The sequence below is a fragment of the Vittaforma corneae genome (genome assembly GCF_000231115.1).
Source record: "Vittaforma corneae ATCC 50505 unplaced genomic scaffold supercont1.1, whole genome shotgun sequence".
Taxonomy (NCBI): Eukaryota; Fungi; Microsporidia; family Nosematidae; genus Vittaforma; species Vittaforma corneae.
This window is the reverse complement of record NW_006889834.1, coordinates 221898-238299: the sequence shown is the minus strand read 5'-3', so window position 1 is coordinate 238299 and position 16402 is coordinate 221898. Positions and strand designations below refer to the sequence as shown.

The 16402-nt window shown below is 38.6% G+C and overlaps 15 protein-coding genes across 15 annotated transcripts; 7 read left to right on the top strand and 8 right to left on the bottom strand.

The window, feature by feature from the left end:
• VICG_00169 (uncharacterized protein) lies at positions 1 to 996 on the top strand (the record flags this gene model as incomplete). The annotated part of the gene is made up of 1 exon (XM_007603560.1): positions 1 to 996. One exon carries the CDS (start codon positions 1 to 3, stop codon positions 994 to 996), a length of 996 nt encoding a protein of 331 aa, XP_007603622.1.
• Positions 997 to 1128: 132 nt separating this feature from the next.
• On the top strand, positions 1129 to 1497 carry VICG_00168 (uncharacterized protein; the record flags this gene model as incomplete). The annotated part of the gene is made up of 1 exon (XM_007603559.1): positions 1129 to 1497. One exon carries the CDS (start codon positions 1129 to 1131, stop codon positions 1495 to 1497), a length of 369 nt encoding a protein of 122 aa, XP_007603621.1.
• A 204-nt stretch (positions 1498 to 1701) lies between these two features.
• VICG_00167 (uncharacterized protein) lies at positions 1702 to 2073 on the bottom strand (the record flags this gene model as incomplete). The annotated part of the gene is made up of 1 exon (XM_007603558.1): positions 1702 to 2073. One exon carries the CDS (start codon positions 2071 to 2073, stop codon positions 1702 to 1704), a length of 372 nt encoding a protein of 123 aa, XP_007603620.1.
• Positions 2074 to 2290: 217 nt separating this feature from the next.
• Positions 2291 to 3583, top strand: VICG_00166 (uncharacterized protein; the record flags this gene model as incomplete). The annotated part of the gene is made up of 1 exon (XM_007603557.1): positions 2291 to 3583. One exon carries the CDS (start codon positions 2291 to 2293, stop codon positions 3581 to 3583), a length of 1293 nt encoding a protein of 430 aa, XP_007603619.1.
• Positions 3584 to 3820: 237 nt separating this feature from the next.
• Positions 3821 to 4885, bottom strand: VICG_00165 (uncharacterized protein; the record flags this gene model as incomplete). Its single annotated transcript, XM_007603556.1, has 1 exon — positions 3821 to 4885. The coding sequence occupies one exon, from the start codon at positions 4883 to 4885 to the stop codon at positions 3821 to 3823; it is 1065 nt and encodes a 354-aa protein (XP_007603618.1).
• A 426-nt stretch (positions 4886 to 5311) lies between these two features.
• On the top strand, positions 5312 to 5881 carry VICG_00164 (small GTP-binding protein domain protein; the record flags this gene model as incomplete). Its single annotated transcript, XM_007603555.1, has 1 exon — positions 5312 to 5881. One exon carries the CDS (start codon positions 5312 to 5314, stop codon positions 5879 to 5881), a length of 570 nt encoding a protein of 189 aa, XP_007603617.1.
• A 215-nt stretch (positions 5882 to 6096) lies between these two features.
• On the bottom strand, positions 6097 to 6825 carry VICG_00163 (uncharacterized protein; the record flags this gene model as incomplete). Its single annotated transcript, XM_007603554.1, has 1 exon — positions 6097 to 6825. One exon carries the CDS (start codon positions 6823 to 6825, stop codon positions 6097 to 6099), a length of 729 nt encoding a protein of 242 aa, XP_007603616.1.
• A 182-nt stretch (positions 6826 to 7007) lies between these two features.
• VICG_00162 (uncharacterized protein) lies at positions 7008 to 7403 on the bottom strand (the record flags this gene model as incomplete). The annotated part of the gene is made up of 1 exon (XM_007603553.1): positions 7008 to 7403. One exon carries the CDS (start codon positions 7401 to 7403, stop codon positions 7008 to 7010), a length of 396 nt encoding a protein of 131 aa, XP_007603615.1.
• VICG_00161 (uncharacterized protein) lies at positions 7387 to 8292 on the bottom strand (the record flags this gene model as incomplete). Its single annotated transcript, XM_007603552.1, has 1 exon — positions 7387 to 8292. One exon carries the CDS (start codon positions 8290 to 8292, stop codon positions 7387 to 7389), a length of 906 nt encoding a protein of 301 aa, XP_007603614.1.
• Positions 8293 to 8518: 226 nt separating this feature from the next.
• On the bottom strand, positions 8519 to 10774 carry VICG_00160 (uncharacterized protein; the record flags this gene model as incomplete). The annotated part of the gene is made up of 1 exon (XM_007603551.1): positions 8519 to 10774. The coding sequence occupies one exon, from the start codon at positions 10772 to 10774 to the stop codon at positions 8519 to 8521; it is 2256 nt and encodes a 751-aa protein (XP_007603613.1).
• A 163-nt stretch (positions 10775 to 10937) lies between these two features.
• On the bottom strand, positions 10938 to 12869 carry VICG_00159 (uncharacterized protein; the record flags this gene model as incomplete). The annotated part of the gene is made up of 1 exon (XM_007603550.1): positions 10938 to 12869. The coding sequence occupies one exon, from the start codon at positions 12867 to 12869 to the stop codon at positions 10938 to 10940; it is 1932 nt and encodes a 643-aa protein (XP_007603612.1).
• A 401-nt stretch (positions 12870 to 13270) lies between these two features.
• Positions 13271 to 13615, top strand: VICG_00158 (uncharacterized protein; the record flags this gene model as incomplete). The annotated part of the gene is made up of 1 exon (XM_007603549.1): positions 13271 to 13615. One exon carries the CDS (start codon positions 13271 to 13273, stop codon positions 13613 to 13615), a length of 345 nt encoding a protein of 114 aa, XP_007603611.1.
• A 233-nt stretch (positions 13616 to 13848) lies between these two features.
• Positions 13849 to 14379, bottom strand: VICG_00157 (uncharacterized protein; the record flags this gene model as incomplete). The annotated part of the gene is made up of 1 exon (XM_007603548.1): positions 13849 to 14379. One exon carries the CDS (start codon positions 14377 to 14379, stop codon positions 13849 to 13851), a length of 531 nt encoding a protein of 176 aa, XP_007603610.1.
• Positions 14380 to 14546: 167 nt separating this feature from the next.
• Positions 14547 to 15449, top strand: VICG_00156 (uncharacterized protein; the record flags this gene model as incomplete). The annotated part of the gene is made up of 1 exon (XM_007603547.1): positions 14547 to 15449. One exon carries the CDS (start codon positions 14547 to 14549, stop codon positions 15447 to 15449), a length of 903 nt encoding a protein of 300 aa, XP_007603609.1.
• Positions 15450 to 15688: 239 nt separating this feature from the next.
• VICG_00155 (uncharacterized protein) lies at positions 15689 to 16189 on the top strand (the record flags this gene model as incomplete). The annotated part of the gene is made up of 1 exon (XM_007603546.1): positions 15689 to 16189. One exon carries the CDS (start codon positions 15689 to 15691, stop codon positions 16187 to 16189), a length of 501 nt encoding a protein of 166 aa, XP_007603608.1.
• Positions 16190 to 16402: the final 213 nt, after the last annotated feature.

The following is a 16402-nucleotide window of genomic DNA, read 5'->3' as shown; positions in this document are numbered from 1 at the left end:
ATGAGCTCAAAAGTCAATGTCTATGACGTGGATGGAAAGACAGTCGCCAAAAAAGTTGAGAGGCCTGCAGTGTTCGATATTGAATTGAGAGATGATCTTGTGCAGAAAGTGCATTCACTAGTTTCGCAGAACTCCAGACAGCCATATGCCGTTAGTCCGCTTGCTGGCATGCAGCATTCGGCAGTCTCGTGGGGAACAGGTAGGGCAGTAGCCAGAGTGCCAAGAGTGAAAGGAAGTGGCACCAGAAGGGCAGGACAGGCAGCCTTTGCGCCTTTTTGTAGAAAAGGCAGAATGGCACATCCTACAAAAACCCATAGAAGATGGCACAGGAAGACACCACTCTGTCTGAGGAGAACTGTTACTGCCATGTCTGTCGCCGCCACTGCCAATCCGGCCATTGTCGAAGCAAGAGGCCACAGGTGCTCTAATGTTCCGATGCTTCCGCTTGTAGTTTCCGACAACATCAGCAGCCTTGAAAAGACTAAGCAGGCAGTTGAACTCTTAGGCAATCTTGGACTTGGAGAAGAGTGCCAAAAGGTTAAGGACTCGAAGTCGCTGAGAAGAGGCAAGGGTAAGTTCAGAAATAGAAGATTTATTAGGAGAAAGGGTCTTCTTATAATTCATGATGGCTCGCAGTTGTCGGCATTTAGAGGAATTGTGGGTGTCGATCAGATGGATGTGAATTCTTTGGACTTACTTGAGCTTTCGCCGGGCGGAAAGATGGGAAGACTTGTCATGTGGACGGAGTCTGCATTCAACAAACTGTCCTCCCTTTTTGGTACATTTGCTACTGAGTCCGAGATTAAGAAGGGCTATTCACTTCCTCTTCCTCTTGTTACCTCCGATAATCTTGACGAATATTTCTACTCCAGTGAAATTCAAAGTCTTATTAAATGCCCCAATATGCTGCCGTCTGAGGATACAGTGAAGACTGATGCAGATATTGCACAGGCCAAGGAGTTTATTGGAATGTATGAGAAAATCGTAGCCAATTAAATATTCTTTATTTTACTATTCAGTTTGTGTGATAGTCTTTTGTTTTGATGATTTACGCTGAACTGTTTCTATTTCACATGCGAAATGACGCTTCCAATAGTCCTTTTGCAGAATTTCTGATCCTACCCTGGAATGCTAGACAGCACAGAAAAATGCTTTATCATTTATCCTATCTATATTAATTCAAGTGTGTCACTTGGCAGAGGAAGAAAGTATTCACTCAAAAACTCTGTTTCCAAGCCTACTTTTAAGGAAATTAAACATGCGCTTGATTCTCTGGGAGTCAAGTATGAAGAAGAACCGGAAAAGATGCATCCAAAAGAGGGCAAAGAGAAAGGAAGGTTCAGAATAGATAAAGCCCACACGAGAAAGTATATTGTAGACAATCTTGCGCCAAAAATTAGCGAGTTAAGAGCACAGGCTGATGCAAGAACTAAAAGTGGAAGTAATCTGCTGAACTTAGTTCCAAAATCAAGAAAAAAATCGAAGAAGGCAAGCTAGAAATAAAATTAGTATATTTATTGGAGTTTGGTGTTAGGATTATCAAAATATGGAAAGCTATGCTTGCTCATTCTAATTAGTTTGCTTTTGCAAAGTGCAGATGATGTTAATAAGGATACTTTGTGATGTTGCTTCCTAGCCAGTCCGACATATACAAGTCAATTTGTAGTTTCTGGCTTGCTTCATGCCTTTGTCCATTCTTTGTTAGTGTATCGGCGGCCTATATCCATCCACCGCCAGATTTCTCGTGGCTCTTGGAATCTCAAACGTCTTGTCTTTCATATAATCATCAACCACAACTTGGCATCCAAGTCTACTTGTAGGTTTCAAGCCGTAGGCTAGATCCAATAGATCGTTTTCTCGCTCTGAAATTTCTTCTTCTCTGAACACCGATTTATCGCAAACCACATGGCATGTTGAGCATGCAAGGTTTCCTTCACATGCACCTTCCAATGGCACATTGTTGGCATGGGCAACGTGCAGCAGAGACTTGCCCTTTTCAGCTTGAACTTTGAAAATTTTATCAAGATGTTTGAAAAAGATATTTACGGTATTCTTGACCCTCTCTAGTGCCATGAGGGAGACCCAGTCGGAAATAGTTCAAATAATAGTGCAATGCAGCGGCCAGTAGCTGAGATAATTTTAAAAAGTTCTCAAAACTGCTAAGGATAACTTGTTTCAAAATGTTTCTTTTATTATGTCAGCACAAAAGACTATTCCACCGACTTAAATAAAGCCTTGCGTGTGTCTTTTCTTTATTGCTAATTGTTTATTTATTCTTTGTTTTCCACCCATGACTCCAAGGATCGATAGTTTTAATCCTTTTGACTCCTCAATCTTTATAAATCTGATGGCCTATGTCCTACTTTTCCTAACTACTTCCCTCTTGGCAGATGGCTATATTGTTCAGCTGGCAAAGAGACACCCAATCAAATCCGAAAATCATAATGGCATAATGGCAGGATTTATGCAGTCGCTCATATCAACCTTGCCATTTACGCTTATAAGCATCCTACATTTTCCTGGAAATGGATTTTCTACACTTGCCATGTCGTACAAGTCCATCTTGCTTGTTGTTGCGCTCTCGTTTACGATTTTATCTTTGAAAAATACCATGAAAGTTGTAGTGCAAAGCGAATGCTTGCCGTTATTTGGAGCGCTGTATTTGTTTGCCCTGTCCTCTTGCCTCGTTGGGCATTTTCAGGCAACAGCTGGTGCAATAAGCATTACGGCAGCCGGACTAATTATTTGTTATATACTAAAAAGACTATTTGCCGTACCAGAATCATCACTAAATGAGCCAAACTCGGTTGAAATATCCTCAACAATGTTTTCTGAGGTCATCACACTCACATTGCTTCCTTTTGAAATAGTTTTAGAAAACTTGATTATTATTCCAGATACGAAGCTGAAATCCTATTCATTGCCGCTGCCATTTAAAATTTTCTTCTCTCCCGCCACCTTTTCATTACTTTCTTTATATTACTACGGCAAGCTGTTAGATCTGAACTGGCTATTTGCTGCAGCCACTGTTTCATTGGTTTCCAGCGCTGTAATTACATTTGTGTACAAAAAGGTCCAGTACTCTTACATCCTGAACGTGTACAGTGCAATCGTTTCTCTTTCAATTCAAAATTTCATTTTCAACCAAGCGCTAAAAATCACAAAAAACTTATCAGAGCAGTTAGAAATTGACATACATAAGGCTATGACATTTCTGGCGGCACCTTTAATTTCAATGCCCTCATTGTATATTCAGAATAGCTTTATAAAGAGAAGATTCCATAGACAAACCTTATATTCTGCTTTCTGTTTTCCCTGTGCAAATATATACGTTATTAATTTGGTTGCCTTCATTTTTAATATTTTCGTATCAGGGAATAGCGCCAACCCTAAAATGGATCTAGCTTTGAACGGAAGCATGAGATACACACTTGGCGGAATCACCGCACTGATGTCAATCGTCCTACTGGATGTTTATAAAAACAATAGCCGGTTCAGACCCACAAACTGGAGGCTTGGAATATACTCAATACTTCAAGAGTATTTGATAACTGCATTATGCAGTTTAGATAAAAAGGATTAAAGTATTTTAGTCAACCGAAGTAGATGCAAAGTTTATTAAAATGTATGTTTATAAGAGAGCAGGCCCTGTGCCAGCTAGAATGTATGAGAAAAGCAAACACTCGGTGTCCTTGGGTACGCCTCTAACGATGAGTACATGTGCGTATTTTGGAAATCTTCGCCATCAATCATCTCGGCTGACTTTTCGCGAAGTGAAGGTTTATACAAAGCAGTTTTCATCTGTAATAACATTTATTTATTAAAGTTCATCCTCTATGCTATTCACAGCCAGTGTGTCAAATGTACTTCTTCTGCAGCACAAAACATAGCACAGCGATGAAATAAAAGAAAAAAATATAATTACAGCCAGCGGTAAAAATATTATTGCAATTCCAGGTCCTCCTCCCATCAGAAGACATACAAATAGCATCGACAGTGCTAGAGAGATGTGTGCTGAAAGCACCCTCCTCCAATCGTTAACCTCTTCCTCTTCTTCTTCCGAATCATCATCAATGAGTGCCATGAAGTCATTTTGCGTTCTGTCTAAATCATACAAGAATTCATCTTCAGGCTCAAGGGCATTCCTTTTGAAATAATCCCTAACATCCTGTTTGATCAAAAAATCATCATCAGATGCAAAATACTTTGCATCATACTTTATTTTTTTGTTAAAATCTATTTTTTCAGGCATCGGGATCTTTCCCACGGATATATTCTCAATGATTTCTTTCGAGCTTTTTCCATCGAGGTTTTCAACTATCTGTCTCTGCTCCTGAATGTCCATTGAATCTTTGGACTTCTGTGTTTTTCTGCCTCTTGAAAAGTCATGCTTGTGCCTAAATATTGCGCTGAATGCCTTTCTAGATTTGTCTTTTTCTTTTACCTGGTTGAATAAGAAGTTGACAATTGCTTTGTCCACATCCTGTGGAGTTATTTTGTAGTAGAATACCTGGCCAATAATATACATGTTGTTCAGTGGATTTTTTACTTTCATACGGTGTAGTAATCTGCGAGACGGTTCGTACCTGAAAAGTATTCTATTGATCTCAGCAGCTGCATAGTAGAAATTATAGAACAGCGAATTGTTTTCCGGGTCAGGGGTGGTGACTCTTGCGATTAGAAAATCCTTGTTTTTCTTTCTGTAGCTCATTATCAGCACTCTCATCTCCTCAAGTGTGAAAGTCTCGTGCGCATTTGCATCAATTTCGTCCAGTTTTGGAGATTCTGCAGACTGCGAGCTGTTTGGTGCACCAAGTATTTGGATAGAAGATGGCACTGCTGCTATTTTGCTGTATATGTCAACCTTATTTTCACCTCCACCCATAGTTTGCAAATAAACAAAGACTTTAGATGAACTTTGAGAAAAACAAACATATGCATAATATCCACTGGGAACATAAATAAAATGCGGCAGGGCAATTACAAGCATTCAGAGAGATCACGGCTCTACGGCCACAGTTTTAGTTCTCAACAAGTTGATCGGCACATCCCAGGACACTGTTGTGCAGTGCTGTTCCAGCTGCTCGGCTTCATATTAATTATAATTGCTGTCATAAATATTAAAATGTGATTTGATTGGCAGCAAGTTTAGGCACGATATGATTTTTCAGAAGCAGGACTTTGAATACTTGAGCATTGAGCAGTGTTGTGTTTCAGATAGGCAGCTGTCTCATAGTCCAAACAACTGTTTCAAACTAGAAAGTGATGAAAATTTCAAAACTAGCAATACCAAATGGACCCGCCGATAGATATGAAGACATTTACGTACAAAATGGTTGTGCTGGGCCATTACTCTGTTGGAAAATCATCAATTGTGTTGAACTTTGTCAAGGGAGAATTCAACCCGCGAGAAGAAAGCACAATTGGCGCATCGTTTCTGACAAAGACGATCTTTCAGAATAGATGTGCCGTAAAATACGAAATCTGGGACACTGCAGGACAGGAAAGGTACTACTCTTTAATTCCAATGTACTACCGTGGTGCCCAGGTTGCTTTGATCGTCTATGATATTACCTCACAAGAATCATTTGAAAGTGCCAAAAGATGGGTTGAGGAATTAAAATACGACAAGCCCCAGGAATTCTTGAAAGTATTGGTGGCTAATAAAATGGATCTGAGAGAGAGTGCCATGCTAGACCCCGAAGTTGGGAGAGCCTATGCTGAAAACGAAGGCTTAATGTTCTACGAGACTAGTGCTAAAACAGGACATAACATTCAAAAAATGTTTTCGGATATTGCCGAGGCGCTTCCAAAGGACATACGGAAAACGGTTGATGGCGTAAGATTGAGAAAACCCAGAAAGAACACTTTTTGTTGCTGACTCGGCAAGTTAATATATTAAATTAATTAGCGTTTAACCATCCACTCTCGGCTACTACTATTTAGTTAATGCTATGAAGCGTCCAACACTCGTTCGTGTTAATGTAGTAGTAGTGTAGATTGTGCAAAATGCAATGACAGAGAAGTGGCATATTGTCAGCCACAGAGATTTGTTTAAAATAGTTAATAAAACATATTTAATGCATGATCTACTAATTATTTGAGAAGACACAGTTCACCGACAAGAATCTTTCTGATAATTTCGCACGTTTCTAGTGTCTTGTATCCTTCCTTGAACCTGCCTGCATCAATCAGTCCTGAAAATCTTGCCTCAATCGGTAGCTCACACAGAAATTTCAACCCATATTCATCGGACAGCTGTTTTCCACCTTTGGATCCAAAGGGATGGACTATCTCGCCACAACACTCACATCTAAAACTTGACATGTTTTCAATGACTCCTAAAATACTAATGTTTCGGCTCAAGCAGAATTCAATGCATCTTTGCGTGTCATTCAAGGAGATATTTTGGGGAGTAGTAACAATAATAACACTTACGCCTTTGTCTGCAAGAAAATCATGTTCTTCTGAAATACCTGGCGGCGTATCAATGATCACATAGTCGTAGCTTTGAATAGAATTGAAAAAAAGATTAAGAAACATAAGCTTCTTAGGACCTCTCCATATGACAGCATCACTTGGATTGAGAATAGATCCAAAGGAGAGAACATCCAAAGTACTGCTGCAGCTTACTGGCTTAAATCCATTTTCTACTTTTATAAGACTGCCAGTAGCATTCAGTGCTGTTGTTGTACTTGGCCCACAGATATCAAAGTCCAAAAGAACAGTCGAGTATTTTTCTGAGACAATAGCCGCTATTGCAATGGAAACACTCGATTTGCCAACACCGCCTTTCCCGCTCATGACAGCTATTATTTTTGGCATTTCGTGGATGGAGGATCCATTGGGCTTTAAACATTTTAAAAGCAAGTAGAAAATACCCAAAGTTGATGCTTTTCACACAGATTTATATAACAACATTGGAGATCTTTTCAGTCGAGGCGCTTCTTTGGCTATTTTCAATATCACTGGATCTTCCCTAGTGCCTTAGTTATATACTTGTATTTTTATGAATTTTCAAGATTCAGCTTTTTGTCTATTGGTCTGCAAACATAATCATCTTGGGACATCTCCGGCCACAAATCAATTCTTTTGACAATTTCTACGACTTGTTTTTCGCCACTCCACTCAAAGCTAGGCTCGACCGTGGCGGATTTTTCAATAATTGGATTGATTGTGCCACCAGGATTATGCACAACATTTGAAGCGTCAGTGCAGAAGCAAACCCGCCGTGGTCGATTGTTTTTTCTAAAAAACGATTTGGGGCAATTGGAAATTTCAATGATGGCTTTCCGCTTTGGCTCAATAGTCGTATATCCTTCATTTAGTTTTGTGTTCGTTTCCTTTAATTTATAGTAATTTTTGTCTGGAAGATATTCCGAAATGTCACTCAAAAGTGTCATTGTGCTCCAGTATAGACTGATTTTCACCAACTGATTCAGCACAATCTTGCCTGCTAGCTTCTATGGATGGATCTTCGTTTAGAAAGAACCTGGAATTGAGCATCTTATCCTCATCTGAAATGCACTTGTGCTTAAAGACACCAGATTTTCTTGGGGAATTTGTCCTGTCTTGTAAAATAGATGCTCTAATGTTGAAAATATCGAAAATTGAGGCTTCGCTTTGTATTTTAAGTGGCAACTTTTTAGGTTTGGAAATTCCACAAAACATCAGTTCAAATGGAGATTTTACGAAATCGTCGTTTTTTGAAGCCTTGGTGTCTTCTTCGATCTGCCTTTTGATCCTAATCTCTGCAGCAACAGATGAACGTCTTTTTTGTCTAGCCATGTGGCCGTTATCCATATCAATGTCAGAGCTGTTTTTGATGTAACTTGCTGCTGCAACATTTGCATCAAGCATTCTAATGCTCTTTTCTTCAGCTTTTAACAATTTAGAAGAAACCCTATCTTCAATTCTTACTTTTAAATTTGCAACATTCGGTGTTATTGGCGATCTGAATGGACTTGCCATACTCCTAGGCATCACAAATTTGCCCCCCTTGCCCTCTGCACTTTCTATGGCATTTTCAAGTTCCACAGACTGTATGTTGCTAAGTTTCATCGTGTTCTTACAGTTCAAAGCATCCTTGTTGCAGATGTTTTCATGCTGAGATTTCAAGGAAACATCATCAAGAGTTAGCTCTTCGACAAAGCAGCTATTAACTCGCATGATACAATTTGGATCAATTAATTCTAGGGAATAGCCATGGTTTATAGTAGCCTGGGCATCAGATATTTCCCATACTTTCCTGCATTCCTCATTACTTGCCAAATCTGATGTTTTGTTTTTCATGGCTCAAGTATTTAAAATTTTCAAAAAGGAACGATAAAACTGATACAAAAGATTAGGCCTGTGAAAACCTGAATGATCGTAATTCGTTTTCACAGAAAATATTGGAACCCGCCACCACTGATGCTTATTGATAGCAACATGCCACACATAGTGACCAGTTCTGGCAGGTTTCAGCAATTATAAAATACTAGCAATAGTATATCAATAAGGTCTTTTATTCTGATGGCTATTTGGTATCCTCATAAAACTTGTGCCTGAAAAAATTATACACCTTTGTTGCAGATATGCTATCAAGCACCTTTTCTAGTCTTTCCATTTTGCTTGCTGAAAGATCGTACAGATTTCTGAATTCTTTACATACTCTGTTTAGACTGAAGCTATTGATTCCGGGGATGCATAGCAGTGTCTCAATCAGCTCTGGATCATATTCGTCGGCGCTTTTCTGTTCAGCCTCGTCTCTCTTTTGCATATCTCTAATAATCCTAACGGTATTGGTATGGGAATTCGACCATATGACCTGGAAACTAGGAAAATTGTACAAAAAAAGACAAAACCTGGCAATATACGAATTTCTAAAGTTTTCAACATCGTCAAAGTCACCAAGCACTGGCTTGCCCTCGTTGAATTCGAGAAGAAGTATTGGATTTGTGTACGCGTGTGTTAGTCTCTGCGCCTGCTGATATAAACGGCCTGAGTTTAATGATCCAAGGAAGTCTTCAATTGATTTTCTCTCGATGCACTTGGTTGTGCCTAGCAAGTAATCTCCGATCTCCAAAACCTTGATGTTAATCTCATTGCCCGCTCTGTAAAGAAAAAATGGCAGTTTGGATCTCATTTCTCTGGAATCAACAGTAACCGTATACCTGCAATCTGGTGAGCCATCATCCATGTCTATTCTGTCTAACCCAACTTTAAGAGGCAATCGAGCCCGATCTTCAATTATCTTCTCAAAAGCATACTTCTCCTCTCTGATTTCTTCCAAAAAGCGCTGCTCCTCAACAGTATTTTTATACTGAAGGATAAAAACAGAAGGAGCTCCACCTTTCGTTGCTGTATATTCAACATTTCTAATTGACAACAGATCTGGATTCAGTAGAATAATCCTTTTGTAATTACAATCATCCGAATGCAAAAATTCAACGTGAGTAAAAATACTAACATTAATATCAGACATAAAAATGCTCACCAGCACCTGCTTGACTGCTTTTCTAACTGTTCTGTTCTGAACGAGTATGGCTGTCTTAGCTTTTAGGTCTTGGTTTAATATTTCAGCAATTTGTTTAATTTTAGGATTTGCAAGATAAAACCCTGATAGCAACTTGGATTCAAAAATCTCAGATAGAACATCCTCCTTTTCATTGCTCTCTACATCTTGTTGTTTATGCTCGTCTATGCAGGATTTATTGATGTTCTCATCAATGCCTAGGTTTTTAGCAGTTTTGATAGTATTTACTTCATTACAAAGACACTCGTGCGACAACTCTGGGTCTAGTTTGATACGCTTCGGCTCCTCTGGATTTAAATCCAATCTAAATGTGTCACTGACAATATCAAACACAAATGATGCAGTATTTTCGTTTGATTTCTCAACGTCGTTTTGTAGCATTTTCCTCAAAACATCCAAAAGAGCATGGCTTGATCCATCAAAGATCCACGAGCTGCTAGAGTTATTTTTCTTTTGTTGGTCTATCATTGCTTGATAGTACAAAAATGTTGTTAGCGAATCAGTGTTAAACAAAAGAGAAATCAGTTTTTTGAAATTAGCAATGTCATGGCTTTGCTGGTTGTAAATCAGTACTTTCATATACTCAAATTCTCCAACGCCTCCATGCGCATTTGAGTATACTTTCTTAATAACATCCTCGATCAGCAATGTAGCTTCGCCCATGAACTCATTTTGCCTCAGATGCACTTGAGTCACATTTATTTCAGATAGTGATGATTTTACCAATTCATGGAACCGTGGGTAAAATAAAATTTTATTCAAGCACAGAGACCTTGCAATCTGCTCCAAACCACTTTCGTAGATCTTGATGGCATCGGATGTAAATGCTTTTATTAGCCCAAGGGAGTTGTTTTCTTTGAATAGATAGCATATAAAAGAAATGGCGGAATCAGGTTCAATATTTTCTGCATTTAAAATCATCAGCGTACTTATTTTTTCTATTTGCACACTTTTATTCACAAAATCACTAGCCAAGACCGTTGGGCTTCCGTAGAAAACTCCTCCGCTTTTATACTTTTCAGATCTCTGACTAGCAGCAAGCTTGCCTACATTGCAAAAGAGGGGAATGTCCTGCTTTGAAAAATACTCATTTTCATACTCATTCATGTTCAAGACAAAAGAAAGACAGTATTCATTCGAATACATTTTCAAAAGTGCAAGAACAATCTCAGTATATCTCAGCCCCTTTGACATCACTGCAAGACAAGCTTCATGATTGATGTTTTCTAAGATTTCCTTTTCATACTCCAAGAGCATCGGGGGCTAAAGGAATTTTTGTGGTTTGCTCTGGCTCAAAAATTATGGAGAGTAGGGTCAATAAATTAATATTGGAATGCTTCAAGCAAGCGGATATCAGTTACCAAAAGAATCTTTGGCATCTTTGAAATCAGAAAGTAAATAGTTTAAACAACCGATGGCTTTATTCATTTGCTTTTAAATTGCCAATGAATGGCTCCTTTTTCATCATCTTGGCTGCACTGCCAATTAAAATTAATATTTTGTCGTTGTTGCTTTTGATTTCACAATCCTCAAATCCAAGCATCCTTGAATACAAACTCTCGGCCAGAGGAATGTAATCTTCTTGAACAAACAAACCATTGAATAGCCTAATAAGGTATTTCTGAATTTTCTTAACTATTTCTGCTACCTTCAGGTCAAGAAGTTTTGATAGCAAATTGCAAATATATGAAAACTCATACTGTGATGTAATGTGGGTTATAAAAGCAGCAAGAAAATCTGGATTTGCACCAACACAATCTATTTCACTCAACATGACATCTGTTTGTTCTGCTGTAAGCTTCGATATAAACTTTGCAATGCATGTTTTGGAGATCTTGTTGGAGTACATGTACTGTCTGAGCTGGAATACATCGTCAGACATATCAACAATAAATTTGATATCTGCTTCAGAAAGATCATGTGAATTGAACGGAATAGAAAGCTTACAACACACCCTGGCTCTGAGCAGTTTATCGTCGATGTTCTGTATATTATTTGTAAAATATAGCACTGTTTTAGCTGAAGGATTCTTTGTGCATAGAAAATTGTCTACAACAACATTAATGTCAAGCTTAGCCATGTAATATTCTAGCAAAACCAACCTTTCGTCATCGTCTAACCACTCGCATTCTCTGAAGTACAAAAGTGGAAGCGCAGCATCAATCTCACTACGATTTTCAAGAGCATCATGATACTTGGGCTTTTCAGATGAGAACTCTGAGCTTGATAGAAGGACAGACGTATGCAACGTATCAAGGCTACACACAAAGCTATTGTGCTGAGAGGAGAAATCCGCTCTCGTGTCCTTCGCACCAGTGTTAGTATTCCCATATCTACTTTCATCAGACACTTTTAATCTTAAATAATCAAGCACAGGGGATATGTCCTTCAAAAATACAGGTAACGGATCAAAAATTTCATCCTCAATTATCTCCCTGGCAAACTTTTTACAAACACTCTGAAAATACGTCTCATTTTGTAACTCAGGCAAATATTTATAAATATCGGGATCATACCCAATCGAATAGCCTTTACTCAGCACCAAGTCTAAGATCTGTGCTTGCGTTGATCGCTCTTTTATAGTCGCTGGTAGTCTGCAATCTATTGAAAAAAAGCTTGGCTCGAGTATCGTGCTGGAATTTGGCATTTCACAAATCGTATTGTTAGTCTTGAGCGACTCGACAATGTCTTCAAGGTCATGCTTAATATCAGATTTGTGAAATAAATACAGAAAATATACCTCTAACTGTGATAATTCAAGAATAGGATAAAAAGCAGAAAATGGCATGTAGATACTATCAAAATGCTTCCCACAGTAGTACTTATGAATGCTAGGGGAGACGCTATTTCTTAACTCTGCTTTGGCATTACATAGGGATGCAATAATCAGCATAGTGCTACTTAATATGCCCTGATCCTCGATGAATTTCCTACAACCATTCCGAAACCCTTGATCGTTTACTATTTTTTCAGCAATTAGTTGAACTTCCTCGTTTGAAAGATCGCAGTAGGCCATTAGTGAAGGAATATCAACTCTTCTGCAAATGAGATACCTAAACGTGCTCTTGCTTAGTTTGATTTCGTCTAGACGGCAGTCTGTCATAAACGGAAAAATCCGGCCCTGGTTTACAAAATCGACTACCCGTCTGCTTCTTTCAATCAAAAACGTATATTCGACTGTCGAGTTTCTATTCAAGCTACTTAAGTAATCCGGCAAAGCCAATTTTGATGACTGGAAGCACAACAAAAGCCCATTTCTCAGAACAAACCAGTTGGAAATAACATCCAGAAACAGTCTATCATCAACAAAACTCATAAGTTCCTCGCATCTGTAGAATATCTCAACCACCATACACTTCTGAAAACCAAAATCTACAAAACGGCAAGCAAAGCATCTGTAAAACCATTCTATATCATCCAACGAATATTTCTCATGAAGTTTTCGAATACTTGTATAATATCTTTAGTTCCTGAGCACATTCAGACTCAATTTCCAAATATTCTTCTATTTGCTGTGCCATGCACTAAGGGTGGAGATTAGGAAGCTTCATGCCCACATTAAGAGCAACTATGAAATGTGCTGGCACACATATTTGAGATAATGAAGGATAAGACAATCAACTAGTAGCACATTAATACATTCTCTGCAAATTAAGTACATCCTTCCATCTTTATCGTTTAGATTGGTCCTGGCATGCGATTCTTCTTCTCCAAATTTTCCCACCAAAAACATTTTTTGCTTTCTATCCCAAAATGAAGAGCAGCCAAGAGCCGCTCCCGATCTCAATCAGTGAAGCATATCATTTATTGGCACCACTCAAGACTCGCTATAAAAATACAAGGGCAGAGTCCTATCGGATTTATACAAAGACACTTGAATACGCCGAAATGTTTTGCAAAATTGAAGACAAGTCCGCACTTGTCGATTTGAAGTTCTTTTTGACGGAGCTTGGGTTAAATCAGGAGGAAGTTGCTATGGTTATAACTTTACTCCCCCAGTCAGTGAGTGAGGCTAAAATCTGTATTCCGAGCTTATCAAGGTTGGAGGATAAGCTGATCAGTAAAATAATAGAAAAAATAAACAGTGCTGCTGGCTAGAGTAAATATCCGTTGATGTGAAAAGTTTAGATAGTTTTTCAAGGTTATAGACCAATGCAACACAAGCATAATACCTTATCTATTCAACACTTAATTTGTGATGTCTTTGACACAGACCATTACCATTTTATTAGCCACCACATACTAGCTGAAAGGCTGTATTGCCCCATAAATAATCACACCGTTGCTCAAATACTCCATGCCAAGCTTTGCCAGCAACAAATGCTAGTGAATCAGCTAAGTGTTGGCTTTTGTGGCAGTTTTCTTTCAAGTTTACTAACAATATCTCTTAGCCTTTGATACTTTTCACAAAACTTATGAATACAGGGCTTTGAGTACTCCTTGAAGGCGCCACAATTCTTACAGACATCAAGTGCCCTTGATGTCTTGCTCAGATCAATATGTTCTATTAGTCTTCCATGCAAAACCAGCAAACTGTGAATTTTTTCAAAATCAAAGTCGAATGGATTTTTAAGCTCGATGAGTGATTCGCACTCATTCAACGCATCATAATGGCTTTCGTCTACTGTCTCCTTTGACGTCACTTGGATGTTAATGGCCACTTTCTTATCTACTTCGTCGAGAATTTCCTTAAAGTGCTCGAGAACTTTATGCTCAAACGAATATGCGGCTTTTGCTGTGGAATACTCATTTCTTTCAGATGCTATATGTGGATGCGGACACTTTGCTGTCACATGCTCTACATAGAATTCTTCATTTGGACAGAATCCCACAATAAATTCTTCGCAACTTTTCGTTTCCATTGGGTACTGTTTGTTAAAAAATTTCACTTGTGCACTATACTTTGAAAGTGTTTAACAAGACTGGGCCCAGCTACGTTAGATCATGTTTGACTCGGCCCTACGGTCGAGTTGTTGCTTAATTTATTTACAGCACAGCCTTGGTCTAATAGGATGGATGCACTATGCCCATGTGGAGAGAACTGAACAGCCACTGCTTTATCGATCTGAAACAGACTCTTTTTAGCGGGCAGATATTTCACTTTGAACATGCAAATAACACTCTTTTCCTTGGAAATGTTCACAACTGTCTTGCAATTCTCGCACAGTACAACAGAAAAGTGTATTTTGTTGAGACATGTGACCAGATTGAACAAGCCTTGGAAAAGTTCTTCAACTTAGATGTTCAGCTGCCCAGCAGCCTTAAGGAAGACGGACTCAGGTTTCTTACAAACGACATTAATTCCGCAATATTTTCTTTTATTTGCAGTTCAAACAATAATATAAAGCGAATCAGCAAAATGGTCAAGTTTATATATTCTTTGGGGACGCCCTTTGAGGTAGAGGCCATGCTTTCCAGATACAAGCAGAGTGGCACTATAAATGGGAGCCACGTTTGCAGTGTTCTGCCGGGAATAGATGAAATCTCTGACGCTTTCAGAGCATTAAAGGTTTTTAAGTTTCCTGACTTGAAGACCATTGAGAAAAGTTTATTAAATTTGCAGGAACAAAGGTTTGGGTATAGATCTACATTTATTATCGACGCCGCACGGTTTTTACAAGATAACAATGTTAACTGGTCTGCAATTTCATTCGAATCTGCAAGAAGCATACTAATGAACATAAAGGGAGTGGGACGAAAAGTGGCTGACTGCATATGCTTGACCTCGTTGAGGTTTTTTCATGTGGTTCCTCTTGACACCCACATAATCAGATACTCCATAAAGGAGTTTAATCTGAAGCATAAAACATTAACAGATAAGATGTACTCAGGAATCCAAAGGATGTGGACAGAAAAGTACGGCGAATATGCAGGAATTCAGCAGTTGTATGTGTTCAAAACGCAGTGTGGATTCGCAATTAGGCCAAGCTAGCTCTAAAAAAGATGCATATCATCAAAAATGACAAGTCTGTAATCCAGTATGCTATGTAGCATGTACTTTTCTATATTTCACTATTTTATCCAGCGGCATGCAATATCAAATGAGCTGGGCAATTATTTACTTTATACTAAAGATACCCTAAGCCTACCATTAAAATACCTAAACACAAGTCCCGATCTTGTCTTTTACTTGGTTTCTGTTTTTTAAATTTTCAACGTCTTTCCGCACCCATGGATTTTGGAACATTAGATCAATACATTGCAGATAATCTTTCTCCGCTGATCTATCCAAGATGGACGTTTACCGGGTTTCTTCTGCTTTTGTATATACGTAGAATACTGCGAATCAAAACCCACTCCGTAGTAACTTACTTCGTGGGGGTCTATTTGCTTCATGCCACCATTCTATTTCTGACACCAAAGGATGAAAACATCCCGGATCCATTTGAAAACACTGAAGATGAGAGCTACAATCCAAGAAATATCGATAATGACTTTAGACCATATGTCCGACGTCTTCCTGAGTTTGATTTCTGGAAAATGTGTTCACAAATAATTGCGGTGGCGTTTTTCATAACATATTTTCCGTTCCTGGACCTGCCAGTATATGCTCCAATTTTAGTGTTGTATTTCATATTCATCGTGTCCATAACCTGCTACAAGTTGTGGATGCATTCAAAGAAGTTTAGATACAATCTCTTCTTCATTAGCAAGTCATCATTAGAGCAATAACAATAAATGTCTTAACCTTACACAAAGGCTATGGTTTTAATTACAGCTAGTTTTGAATGAAGCTTGCAAATGCTACAAATTTGGAAATGTTTGTGATACTTTGGACTGAAAAGGAACAATAAAAACCAATGTCCTTTATTTAGTGTACAAAAAGTGGCGCGAACATCTAATGCCACTGTAGAAGAGTAGCTGCTATGAAACAATTTTCAAAAT